Below are 13766 nucleotides of genomic sequence, written 5' to 3' on the forward strand. Positions count from 1 at the left end.
TGTAGCAGAAAATACTTTAATTTGCATTTTGTAGATTCAAACATAGCAAAGATTCAGAAGTGTTTAGATCTGGATAAGCAGTTCCATCATTGATTCTGATTCTAATAAATATTACATTTTAATAGGATAGCTATATGGAGAAATTGTAAAGTGATGAATTGCTGATTGCTACTTTATAAACATGAGCATCAAGATTATTTACAACATATTACAGGTCATTTCCCAGAAAAGCACAAAGCAAGGTCAGATAAAGGCAACTCAACCATCAAACACAACTCAAGAAAATGTGGCACAGTGTATTTCATGCACATACAATGACAGCACAGATCATCAGCTGAAAACTAGGAAAACACTTATTATTCCAGCTTACACAAGTCTCCATATTTCATTGTTTTAAATGTATATTCTGACCTACCTCCTCAGCACTGAAGAACAAGTTATTCAGCAACAGTGCCCTACTTTTTACCTAAGTAGTTTGCACCAAGTCTTTTTTCACCATTTCACACAAATCTTCACGACTTGGGAACAATTAAACATTTTTGTCTTTGTCTTCTCACTACCTCTGGGATTACAATCATTGTGTCATTTGTACAGGAAAATGTACTGCTACTCTAAAATGAATGGCAGACAATGTTGACAAGCTGATCTCCAACAGGGAGCTGGAATTTAAAATAGTTTACAGGTCATGGACGGTGTAACTAACCTTATTCTTTAGTATCAAAAAAGAGCTGTAAATTTTTAAAATTTCATTTAACATATAAAGAACTAAGTCATCCAACTCATACAGAAAAACTTCATAGGCAGCATAGTCACAGAATGTACATCAAATACAGTAAAAAAAGATGGTGACAGGAAAATTGTTTCAACTAGATTTGTTACAGGAAAAACCTTATGTCCTATCTCTACAATGACAGTGAAGTGAAATGCCTTCCACATTTGATCGTCAAGAGATATGTACCTTCAGGTGCAACAGAAGTTACACACACAATTTGCTGTTCACTTGCATTTCTGTGTTCCCATGACACAAAGGAAAAGAAGAAAAGCTTCACATCTCTTTATGTCCTTACCTAACAGTATTTACCTTGTGCCAACAAGGGCTGCAAGGACCAGGCGTCCAGGATCTGCATGCCTGAGTCTCTCACCTGTCCCATGAGCAAGTGCATGATTCTGCTTCAGTGTCTGTTGATTTTAGCCAGGCACAGGTGGAAAAAGAAAAAAAATAGCAAGTTGCATCCCCAGGAGGAGGCTGGAAGCAATTCACTTTCCCCACACAGCAAGGAGAAAAAAGGAAGAAACATTTCTGAGACTTAGGTCCTGCCTGGGGCAGTGCAGTCGTACAGTTTTGTTTTTTATTTTAACTAGAAAATCCTGCCTAAAGCTTTAGGCACTATAATATATAAAAATACAGATAAATCCCAGTTATACGGCACTCGTCACACAAGTGAGCCTACAGTTCTAGCCCTTGCAGGTCTATCCAAAAGGCAAATAATTAACAGCCAATTAAAAATCACCCTCTTTCAATATATACAATTACTGAGAAGATTTGGATACTCAGTGTGTAACTCATTTACCAAACACAGCTGTTCACATCTGAGCTACTTACCTAGATTCCCACTTCAATTTAATAGAGAAAAATAAACTCTGAGGGTGCAAATACAGAGCTTGGAAGAGGCCAGATGAATCCACCTAGAAACCTCATGCTCCTCTGCTTAACTAGAAAACAAAGGCCTGTGATGACTTGCTCAGACACAGGTGCCCACAGGCCAGAGAGGCTACTAGGAAAAAACAAACATCCCCAAACTGGCATCAGCTTCCCCTAACACCAGGTCCAATTACCTATAAGGCTAAACAGAAACTTCCACTGGGATACCAGTTCACTGCCAATTTGTGCAACTATCACCAAATTAAAGGTGGTTTGGATTTTTTTTTAGTTGTTTTTTTATTTCCCTTCCTATATTTTCAAGTCTCATTTAGCATACCCCAGTTTGACACAAAGGGGTTAACCTTCTTAAGCAACAGCATTTTTTATAAAAGCCAAGTGTCAGCAGAATAGTCTATTTCATTTCCAGTCAGGTAGAAATTTGAGGCTAGTCTGGAAACAAAGGGCAGAGTGTACTCCAGCCTTCAGAAAATTTCAGCTGTAAAGGAACACATTATGGAAGCCAATACAATTACAATCAATTGTATAAATAGGTCACTCAGTATCTAATAGGGTGAAAAATGTTTAAGAGCACTTAATTTTGTGAAGACTTGTTTTTAAAAACAAGAGATGTATCTACACTGCACCAGCACTTCCTACATTCATAACACCTAACTTCATTTTTAAACATGCTGGTTTAAAATAAATTATTACTTCATTTTAAATTTAAACCAATATTTGGTTGCTACTAATGGTAATGCTGTTTCTGAATTCTGTTTTGACACTGGTAAGTTATCACTGACATTTGTGGACAATGATACATGAGTAATTTCTTATTTTATGAAAGTAATGTTATTAACATACCCGTTTTTTTATGCTGAATATCCTTTTAAATAAGATACAGAATGGATTTGCATAGATAGAGTATGTGGCATTAAATGTCAGTATGATTATGAATTTTAAAAAGCATCTTTTTTAAAAGTGACTACAAAAGCAAGTTATTTTTACACTGACCTTTTAACATAGCACTCAAACATAACTCATAATGAGCAAATTTATTTCCATGGCTGAAAGACCAAGTGTGCTATTTTAACATTTAAGACACTAAAGAGACAATTTTTGGAAACTGAACTTGTGATTACAATGTAGAAAAATAACATGGAGTAAACAGAAATTTGATTGACTGTTTTGATTGAGGTTTTTCAGCTAGCAGCATTCCAATAACCATCTCCCCCTGTCCTGACCCCTACCTCCAAGTAAATGCAGGTAGGGGCCTGCAGCAAGGGGCTGCAGAAAAGTCATTTTCAACTCTGCTGCATCAGAGACAAGGTAGCAATTAAAAAAAAAAAGTGCTGAAAAGCACAAGACAAGGGTAAGAAAATTGGTATCATCATGATGAAAAGAAGCCCAGCATGAAAACATTTTCTGCTCAGTAAATTTGCTATTTTTAAGTAAGTTTCATTATTACAGTAAGAAGCTAAAACTCACCAAGGGCCTTATTTCCTTTTTGTGGTTAGTTTGTTTATTGTTATTTTTTGTTTGTTTGGAGGTTCCCCCCCTTCCTTTTGACATTCAGAACAAACATACCAAATCCTCAGAATACACTGAAGTACAGTAAATGGGGAGACACAAGAAGTGATCTCCCCCTTTCAAGACAAGCCAAGTCAGGGTGGAGTTACATGTTTTCATATAAAACAGCTGTCTCAGAAAGACAAGGAAATAGGCAAATTTATGAAGTACAACAGAACTGTGAGCAGAAAACTTACAAAATAAACAGATCAGCATAATTTACACATTTAAAAACTCTATATTTCATTCATAAATATATTTTCTAATTAATAACCATTCCTAGCTTAAACATAAATATTCAAGTTGGGATTTGATTTTATTTTTTATCAGTTCATGTGAGTCCTGTAAGGATCAGTTCCTTCTGCTCAATGCAGTCATGTAAATAATCTTCACTATCGGGCTGTGCAAAGACCTTCATTACCTAGTTTGTTGTAATAAAACTTTAAAATTCTGCAACTCTTTTATACTTGTGGAAAGCCTGGAAAATAAAAACCATCACAATGTTACCAAGTCAGCAAAAGAGAAGTACAAATTATCACATTCATTTTGCTTTAGGTTTTTCCTCAGACACAATTCTGTTCTCAAAAGATCTATTGACTCTCCATTTTACATTACCATAATATATGACAGGGATTGAAGTTTATATATACGTTTAATCATTCCAGTTTCATTAAACTTCTAAAAATCCCTAACCACAGGTAGTAAAGTTTATTACATTCTTTTATCAGATTGTTTAAATAGATTGTTTAAACAGGAACAGATTGTTATATTCAAGATCTGAAGAACTAACATAATGAGCAAAGCACGCCCTATGTAAACTTCTTTTAAAGCTGTTAAAATGTTTCATCATTTGAAGGAGATACATTTTAAAAAAATTAATGAAATTTAAGAGACATTTCATCTTACAAAAGGTAGACTTATGAGACTTGAGACAGAGGGGATGAATTAGATCCAAACACAGAACGAAGATTAAGGCTAAAAATCCACACACTCAGTTGGAAGGCATTAAGTTTATCAATATTACTGGTAGTAATTCAGCCTTTCAAAACCTACAGCTACAGGTACAATGCCATCTTTCCACAGAAACTGAGTATTGACACTGAAGTTTTATATTTTTCTACTATTAAAATGATAACATTTTACCTTCCAAAGGCATTTACAAGAGCAACTATTTCTTGCCGTGTGAGCTGAAAACCTTTTGATGGGCTATTCTCAGGAAGGCTCTGTATTTCTTTCTCAGAAAACAAGATCTTCAGAGCAGTTCCTAAGCCCTGAGTCTATAAGAAAAGTCCAATGTTTTAACATCAGTAAAACCATTCCTTCAAACACTGATAAAACCATAAAAAAGATAAAGCCACATTAATCTTGGTAAACTTTAGTACCAATTCTTATATACTGACCCTCAATCCAAATATCTGTACAAAAACCAGGGCACTAAAGCACATACACGACAGCAGTTGTGTACCAGGTCACTTATTAAGGAGCATTTGTTTCCTCAAGTATACTTGCTCTTCATCCTTGTCTTTTTAATCTCTTCCCATCTCTTCTCTCCTTGGTTATGCATACGAAAACATGTCTATTACAACACTTCCAGCTCCCTCCTGCCCCTCACTTATAGATGTCCCACTCCTGCAGGAGCACATCTCCCCTTTCCCTTTGAAGTCAAACTAAGTTTTTTTATGAGGTATCACAACACATGTGCTTTTCCCACCTTCAATTCTAGCGGCAAACAAAGCAGTTTCAATTTCAACCCCTATTTTCTATGCAGGAGTAGAACAGAAGGAGCTTTTCTTATTTTCACTTTCAGTTGGGCTAGATAAGCAACCACTGGATTTTGACAAAAAGTGGTTGAAGCTGGCTGCAAGAGAACTTTATAGGTCAGCAAATCTGGTCTTCTTTAGTTCTTAGTGAGGTGGAACAACAACAATAGATCAGAAGCATTAACTAGGACAGGATATGCAGAACTCCAGAAATTCAGCAGAGACCAACAAATTTTTGATGCTACAAACTCTTTGAAAATTGCACTCTTAGTAAGTTTAATGTAGTAAGTGCTATAGTACAACAGGCACTCCAAAATAACTTCTCACTCTGGACTTAACATTAGTCTTGAGGTTTAAAATACTGTTGTCAGTAGGAGCCAAGAAAATGAAACTGGCTTTCAACTTTCACCTTTACTGGACAACTTTGCATTCATTTGCTGCCCTCGTGAAAATCTCAATCACTTATTTTTCTTACATCTCAATTTGTGGAGTTAAATATCACCCTGGATTCCCTAACAAGTAAGTGCTCTGTTTAAAGGAAGATTTCCCATAAGTGGGAAGGCTCCTCTGATCACTGAATACAGTTGAAATATTGACTGTTAGTAATTTCTTACCATGAAGCATCTACTTTAAAAGTAACTCTTTTAGAACACAAACTCTATGTTTTAGTAAACTACACAGCTGTTGAATAAACAAAATAAACAATTTGGGAAAAAAAATTAAAATGTTTAATGGTAAACTAAACATACATCTATTTTTAATATATATGTAAGGATACCAGGGACCAACCATGTGCAGAAAGCCTGAACGCTAAGGTAAGAGGTGTCCTGCCAAAATGAAATAGATGCTTATCTTGGGACCTGCCCCTGCCAGAACACACAGACCTACACAAAATAAACTGTACCTGCAGCTTGCCCCACAGCCTGCATTTGTCACATCCAACACAGTCCATTATGCGGGAGATGTTCTTGAAATGCAATCTGAATTCTTCCTATCAGTTAAAAACAAAACAAGAAAGCTCAAGCTAAGGTACATCTTAGCTTTACAAAACCAGAATGTTAATGAATGTAGTTTCATTAGAAATCTAGTACCATTAGAATATCAATTCTCTAACCAAAACTGAACAAAACCATTGCTTTATGTAGTCAGGCCATAACAAAGATCCATATAAACCCAGAATCTGGTTTCCAAGCCACTTCTAACAGTTAATTTTTAAAAAAATCCCCCAAAAATACATAATATGTACATAATGTTTGGATTCTGTACACTGATTTCCTACCAACTTTATCCAGATTTTGAGGTGTAAGTACTGTATCTGTGTCCCTGACCCATTTTTTCTTCCATTATTCAAATCCCTTTTGAACAAAACACCTTTTTGACAAACAAGTTACAATTCACAAAAGAGATTTCCTGTTCAAAACTATGGGTAGATTGTTGCTGTGCAACTTCAGACAGAGCAGTAGCAATCACAGTGCAGAACTAACTAGGCTGATCTCAATTTTTTAAGGTTCAAAAAACGCTGCTGGGCCGATAAAACGCTGCCACACTTTTCTAATAGCATTTTTTGTAATGCTGATAACATTCCAAACCACTACTGAAATAAGTGCTTTAAGTGTTAATATTTATTAAACAGAACTTCATTACCAAGCACCACTCCAACTATGGAATCGCAATTTACACCAGTGGCATGTTAACACCAGAAGCTGATGGGTAGGTACAGCATTCTCATTAGGTTCCCATGTCTAGGAACTATGTTTTCTAATGTTAAGTATCATATAATGAGACTATACTGTCTCATATATGTCTTTATATATATACATATATATTTATATTTATGAGACAGTCTCATATATATAAAACAATACTATATTGTGTTCTATTGTATAAGTCACCATTTTGTAAAGCAAACATGAGGTTCTTTTCATCCAGATAATTATGAAACAGTTACTCTACTCAAAAATAAGCACCACTGCCTTTACTGGTAATACACATTTGCCCCACCACTGATGCCAGACTCAAGGCACAAAGCCAGAGTTTTTGGTCTTCTTGGATCAGCACAGCACCTTACCACAAAGTTGATTAAAAGGCCTCAGATACAGTTCTAGAAAAGGCAGGGATAAAACCTTATTCTCAGCAGTGTGTTTGTGGTAGGTGGAAGGGCTTTCCAAAGTAACACAGCCTAACTCCAAAATAGGTATTTTGGATGTCATTCAGAAAACTAGCTTTACCTTTAGTGACTTGGCTCCTTTTTTATCCCCAGCAAACATGGACTTTTCATCAAAGTGCATATGGAAGGACCTAATAAAGACAAAATGCAATCAAAACAAATGCTGACACAAACTAGCGTTCAATTAAGCTTGGTGAGCAGCTGATGCCATCAATGTAAAATATTTTTCAGAGTTCCTAGTCCTTGCAGATTAGACCTTAAAAAAATTACTCAGTGGTATTGGTTTTACTGTTCGATCACTTTAACTTAAAATCTGTTACTCAGAATTTTGTTCAAATTAATCCTGAAATTGGCTTAATGATTGCCTTCCCACTGATCATTGCCTGACTACATCTCAATTACCTAGCAAGACCACGATTAGGGACAGCAATGAAACCACACAACATGTAACCAATCACAAAAACTAGCAAAAAGGAGAGCAAAGAAACTGAACTTAAGAACATGATGGAATAAATAAAGGAAGAGGGCATGGCCAAACCAACAGAGGTTAAGTCTATGACAAAAGCAGGATTACTCAGTGGACTGTTAAAAGACTGTATGTACTACTTTCCTTTTCAAAATAAATCATGTGCATCTCATACTAAAGAATCAGAAAAAGCAACACACAGGAAAAAATCAGGAAGTATTCCCAGGGTGTTGAGTTGCATGGGGTTTTTGAGTGCATTTTATTGGTTTGTTTTTAAAGACTGGTATATTCAAACCTCAAAACTATTAATCTGTCCTATCAAATGTACAAATTCCCCTTGATCTCTCCCGTTACTTAAATTTTATTCCTTCATTCCACTCTCCTCCTTGTCCTATCCTATCAAGGAGCCACCTATTCTCACCTCCAAATATAACTGAAAATTTGAAACTGCTGCTAAAAACCCCTCACGCCTTACTTGGTATCCCTGAAGATATCTAGTAAGAGAGCTTTAGATTCAGCATCCTCGTGGCCATTGCCGGTGTAAAGGTCGACAACAGCACGCTCAAAGTACGGAGCAACCTTTGACAAAGCACGCAGCTCTATCAAATACAAGAAATACAAGTTCTTGAGCCTCCTTGGTCCTTCTCCTTTCGTTTCAGCAGGGTCAAAGCGGCGAGTGAACTCTTTCACATTTGGTCCCCAGCGGGGCTTCCCCCATGTTTCTACACAGAGAAAGAAAAAGGGGGCAGGGGTAGTAAAAGAGACACATTTAGAATATAAAATCAACTAAGCATACCCCAATAATTTTCAGAAGAAAAAAAATACATACTACAGATATTGTAGAATTCCATTCAGCAATTTTGCCTAGACATACCTTCAAGGAGATAATTTGCACACAGGTGCAAGTTGATGCTAGCATGGAGTCCAGAAATGAGTTTATAAAACACTCTTTTCTCAAGGCACAGACCTGTCCAGGAAAAATGACAAACAGATCCCAAACTAAATACTGGAAATAATTCATTAAAATGAATATACCCTGACATTTTAATGATGCAAGTCTGCATTGCTGACTTTCAAGAATTACAATTACAGCACTTGAGTATTGTTAATAAGCCCTTATAGCCATCATAGGAAAAGCTTACCTCCTATTTTTTACATAAAGCAATACTATTAATAACATTTGACATTTCTTGCTTGCTATTTTAGTGTTCTAGTAAAAACAGTCAAATAACAATCTGTTCAATTGGCACATATAAATTGCTGCACAAAAATAAGATACCTATACTGTCTGAGCAATAAATTTAAATTGATTTGAATTTTGATGGTCTGGAAATCAGAAATATACTGTGACCCATCTTAATTACAATTAGAGCTACCATTGAATTAGAGGAGTGGCCCTGAAGAAAAACACCAAAAGGCTCAGAAAACCTTACAGCACTGGAAAACAGCAAAAATACCTCTTCATAGCTGTACTGAAGATTTAAATGCACAAGACAAAATCTTGGAAAAGATGACTTGATGAATACAGACTTCTACAGCATAAATGGAAATACAGTGGTATTGAGATGTCAGAATATAATTTATATGCTGAAATTACTTATAATTCCAATTAGAACCAAAGTTAGAGACCACACTTGAAATTTCAGAGTTTGTTCCTCTCAAAAATATGTTTGGGCAACATTCCTGGCACTCCAATCTCCACAAATGGAAGAGCTGGTGCTAAAGGCTACCTGTGAGGCTGCCATGTGTCCTCACTTAGACGTTACATTTTTAAAGGCATGTACATTTATATGCTTTCCTACAATACCACCAGGCAAGTAAAGGCTTAGGGAAGGCAGAATGAACTAATTTTAAAATTAAGTACATTTGACTCAATTTTCTGCACACCTCCAAATTTTGATTTTGATTGCTACTACTGCAATAATAATTTCCATTTCAACATGAATAAAAAGAAAACTGCTTTGCCTTCTGAACACACAGATTATAAACTGGGAACACAGCCACCAAAATCTTTAATGTTCTTTAAAGCTGTTTCCAAATAATAATGCTTACCAATATTACTACTACAAATGCCTCTGCTTAAATGCCTAAAATAACCAGAAAATTCAAAGTAACTGGCAATGAAGTGAATTCCCTCTTTATGAAAGATAAAACACTTAAATGTTTAAGGAGAATGCTGTCTAAGTAAATGAGAAGATTTTTAAAGACCTTCAAGGTAAGAAGTATTTGAACAACATTTGGAAGCTCTGGACGATTTATGAAAGCCTACACTACGAAAAATATTTGAGGAGATGAAAAAAGTGCTACAGCGTTCCTTCTAGTGAATATAACACTACAGTAACTCATCCAAGAGCCTTACCTTCTAGCCATGTGTAGAAAGATTCTCCTGTAAATACAAAGTACACAGTTAAATGAAGAATATTCATTTTCAACATTACAGCATCTTTACATTACTATGCATACAACATCAGCTGCCATCTAATTTAACATGAACTTAAATAATTTAGCTGTTAAAATGAGAACAGGCACTGAAGCAGCTAACTTGGAGGCTGGTTTAAATCTTTTGGGGACAGAATAGGAGAAATACAAGAATGAGCATGCCTAAGCTACTGGTCAGGGCAGCAGTGTATGGAAGGACAAGTTTGATAACTTGCACTGCTGGTGAAAGACATAATGGCACAGTGCAATTCTGACAGCCTTCACCTTAATCTGCCTAAAGGTTTCCTTTAGACTTAGATCTTTTGCCCGAGAGCTTTCAATTGACTGAAAAATCTTTAAGTCTGCCTCACTGTAGGCAGATCAAATACTTTCTCCCTGCTGTCTCCCAATCTTTCCAAAAATCAATCTTCCCAATTCAAGAAAATACACAAATAATGGTCCCTCTTCTTTTAAGGGATGTGACATCAGTATCAATGGGGCTCTGGAAGAACTAATAACATTATTACAGCACATATTCCATTACAAGAATAAGAATAAAGAAGAGAATTGTGTTTTGCTCTTATCCACTCCATTCCCTTACTCCAAATGAAAGTATGAGTCCATTAAAAATATCTTCTGATCAATAATCTGCATAAAAACATAACTTTCCTGCTCTCTTATTCAATAACAGAAACATAACTTTCTTGCTCTCTAATTCGATAACTGTAAAGTGAATAAATCCAAAACTCTCTAATGCTTACTTCATTTCTGCAGGTCAAGGAAAATAAGATGACTTACCATCATCTCCTCCTTAGAGGGGGAAAAAAAAAGAAATGTATAAGCATTAAAAAGATAATTTCCACAGCAAAGCAGTAATGAAACACAAACTTTAATACAAACACACAAAAGTGCAGGAAACCTTATTTCATTTATAAAAAATAGGCTACTTTCTTTCACTCCATTCTTTCTCCCCAAGATCACACAAGACTTGACACATTGTAATAATGAAAGTCACTAAGAAATTCCAATCTTAGTAGCAGCTGATTCACATATTCTTGAAAGCTGTACTTTAGCTTCAGAAAAATGGTTAAGAAGCCAGAGTCTTTAGTTTGCATTATTCAACAATCAATTCAGTGTTCGTTCCTGAAATTTTCATCTCTGCATTAAACAATTCTCACAATTATTTTTATTTGTATGTATCAGCCTTTAGTGATTAAAAGTATTGAGATAACTTGATTTTCTAGTGGATGGTGATTTTTTAACTGAATCTATTGGCTGATAGTTAATTTTTAAGGGAAATGAAACACACTGACAGAGGAAAGCTGATTCATTAGAAACATCAGATTATAGCTTTCAACTTAAATTTGAAAACAAATCCCAAGTTATTAGAATACTTTTTAAAAAGAATTTTGCACGTAACTGATTCTTTGTAAGTGTCCAGTCCTTCAAATAATGTAATTATTTGTACACTTGCAATACATTGCACACTATGGATGAAAAATGTACAACTACATTACACCTGGGTAAGTATGAACTGAAGTGACTAAATGAAATGCTTTTTGAAAAAAGAAACAGGAACACAAAAGCACATTCAAATTGGAAAACTAATGTGACACTTTGTAAACAGTTTGAGACTTGCAATTTAGTTTTAATATCAGCTTACCTGACATTAATAAGCCTATTAATAGGGGTAAGACTAGGCATGTATGTAATAAAGCATCACAAGCTTTAGTCTAAATATTAAAAATGTACAGCTAGATCTACAGAGGAAATTAAAAAAGCAGAAAGCACACCTACAGACTGAAGATTGCTATCTGTATCCCTTGTACTGCAACAGTCACTATGTAAAAGAAGTGCATTGGAAAATAAAACAGGCAAGACCCACCCCTGCTAGGCGCCAGTGGATTTAAAGGACGATAGACAGATCGAGGCCTAAAAAATAAGTTAGAAAACACAAAGATCAGTTTTTTTGCTAAACTGAGGTACAAGTATAAGAAATAGGCTTCCTCTCCCTCCCAATTACTTGAAGCAGTTTTCTTCATAAATGCTGTTCCATACTCTCCAAGCAGAAGGCCCCTTGTATCCAGTGTAACGTTCTGGATTCAGCAGCAAATCCACATACTGTGCATCTGGAGATCTCTCATCTAAATAGGAAAAAATTTGTTACATGTGCTAAGTGATCAATTGAAAAAGATTTAACCAGTCTCAGAACTAAATGTAAACAAGAGGTCTCCTATAATACTATTCTATCTCCAGATGGATTTTAAGTGCCATGTATGTAAAAATGCAGCAACATACACACTAAATACAAAGCTCAAAAGCACATAATCTATTCCAAAGTCTCCTGTGTGTCTCTAAATTCTATAATGTCTGATGATCATCTATGTGGCTTCTTTAAATCTACCATAAAGATTTGACATGCACTGTATTCCCTGACCCTAGGCTAAGCCATAAACAGCATTTTGCTTTAAATGGCCTCCAAATTTGGGGTTTGTCTGGCAATATTTGGTTGAGGGGGTTGCTTTTATGAAATGGGTATGCTGCATACAGTAGGTTCATAATAAAGACAAGATCAAAGTAGTCGTACCTCTTGTGGCTGGTACATACTGTAAATTTATTAGCTAAATCCATTTTTCCTCCAAATACCTTCATATACTGGCAGAAAAATCTGAATCACATTGCTTAACTGTACAAAACTTTCATCATATTGCAGAACAAATCTCTTGGTTACAACAAGAAGCATGTTACTTAAGCAGCCTTACAACAAGCTATACCCTCATCTCAGAAGTTCGCTACACATTTAGGGTAACTTATCCAAAGAAAATTGTGAAACAGGACTCCCTCTGCTTAAAAACACTGTAGAAACAGAAATAATTTCAAGTTACAACCAGTAAAAAGCAGGAGGAATTCACCCTTCTTTGAAATTCTAGGTCAAGATCAACTCATGCTTAAACAAACCCCATATACAATAAAAGCCAAAAAGTCCAGAGACTTATTCATCGGAATGGGCCAAGAAGCGCCACGTAGTACTTCCTCAGATATTAAAAAACCCCACAGAAACAGGGAGTGAAACTGTTCTAAAAAAAGAGATGATTCTGCATGAGCAGTTAAGCATTGCTTCAGCAGCAGCAGCAAAAAAAAAAAAAAAAAGGACACTGATACAAGACACACAACAATGAGTGCCAAATGAGAGAAAGTCAAATTGCAGTTTTACTTATTTATTTGACAGTGTGGCTAACCTAAGCTGTTCCTACACTCCCTGATCACTTTGGGGTCTATTTTTCTTCTTGTTATCCACATACAACTGAGTCTATGTGCACTGCAGAGCCATGCAACAGAAAGATGGAAAGGTGACCTGGGTTACTAAGTTTTTTCAGCTAGATCAATTCCCTTATCTAGTTCATAGTTAAGCCCAACAGGAAGAGAGAAGAGAGCAAGGGTTTCTGCTTCCTCCCCATGACTCCCAGTAGTCATTCTCTCTCACTCTCCCTGCTCCAGATGACAAACTCACCCGATAAGCCAGTTCATCACAACAGTGTGGGAGGTGGCAGGGAGATGGCAACTTACTTTCCTGCTATTTAGGTAAGCCTAATTAGCTTACCATGCAGAAAGATGCACACCAGAGCCAGTGCAAAAAACCACAGCTGGACACATCCTCCTTCAGCAGGAGATATAAGGAGAGATGGAGGTAGAATCAGGAACTACTTAAATTAGTATTATTTCTAAAATAAATGCTCCTCAATTATA

General features: G+C 35.9%; 1 protein-coding gene across 3 annotated transcripts in view; it reads right to left on the minus strand.

Moving 5' to 3' along the window:
- The window catches only part of ERO1B (endoplasmic reticulum oxidoreductase 1 beta), a 29048-nt gene continuing 15282 nt past the window's right edge, over nt 1–13766 (minus strand). For 2 of the 3 annotated variants that reach the window (XM_041414134.1, XM_041414144.1), the window contains 10 exons: nt 12043–12163; nt 11905–11951; nt 10818–10829; nt 9961–9987; nt 8476–8568; nt 8077–8323; nt 7197–7266; nt 5873–5959; nt 4352–4485; nt 1–3686 (listed from right to left, as the gene is read on the minus strand). In XM_041414134.1, coding sequence (XP_041270068.1) covers nt 3626–3686; nt 4352–4485; nt 5873–5959; nt 7197–7266; nt 8077–8323; nt 8476–8568; nt 9961–9987; nt 10818–10829; nt 11905–11951; nt 12043–12163 — 899 coding nt within the window. In that variant the 3' untranslated portion in view covers nt 1–3625. The remainder of the gene's footprint in view (nt 3687–4351; nt 4486–5872; nt 5960–7196; nt 7267–8076; nt 8324–8475; nt 8569–9960; nt 9988–10817; nt 10830–11904; nt 11952–12042; nt 12164–13766) is intronic. The other variant, XM_041414152.1, reaches the window with a different exon arrangement.

This window comes from Onychostruthus taczanowskii, unplaced genomic scaffold (assembly GCF_017590055.1).
Source record: "Onychostruthus taczanowskii isolate IOZ18803 unplaced genomic scaffold, ASM1759005v1 scaffold104, whole genome shotgun sequence".
NCBI lineage: Eukaryota > Metazoa > Chordata > Aves > Passeriformes > Passeridae > Onychostruthus > Onychostruthus taczanowskii.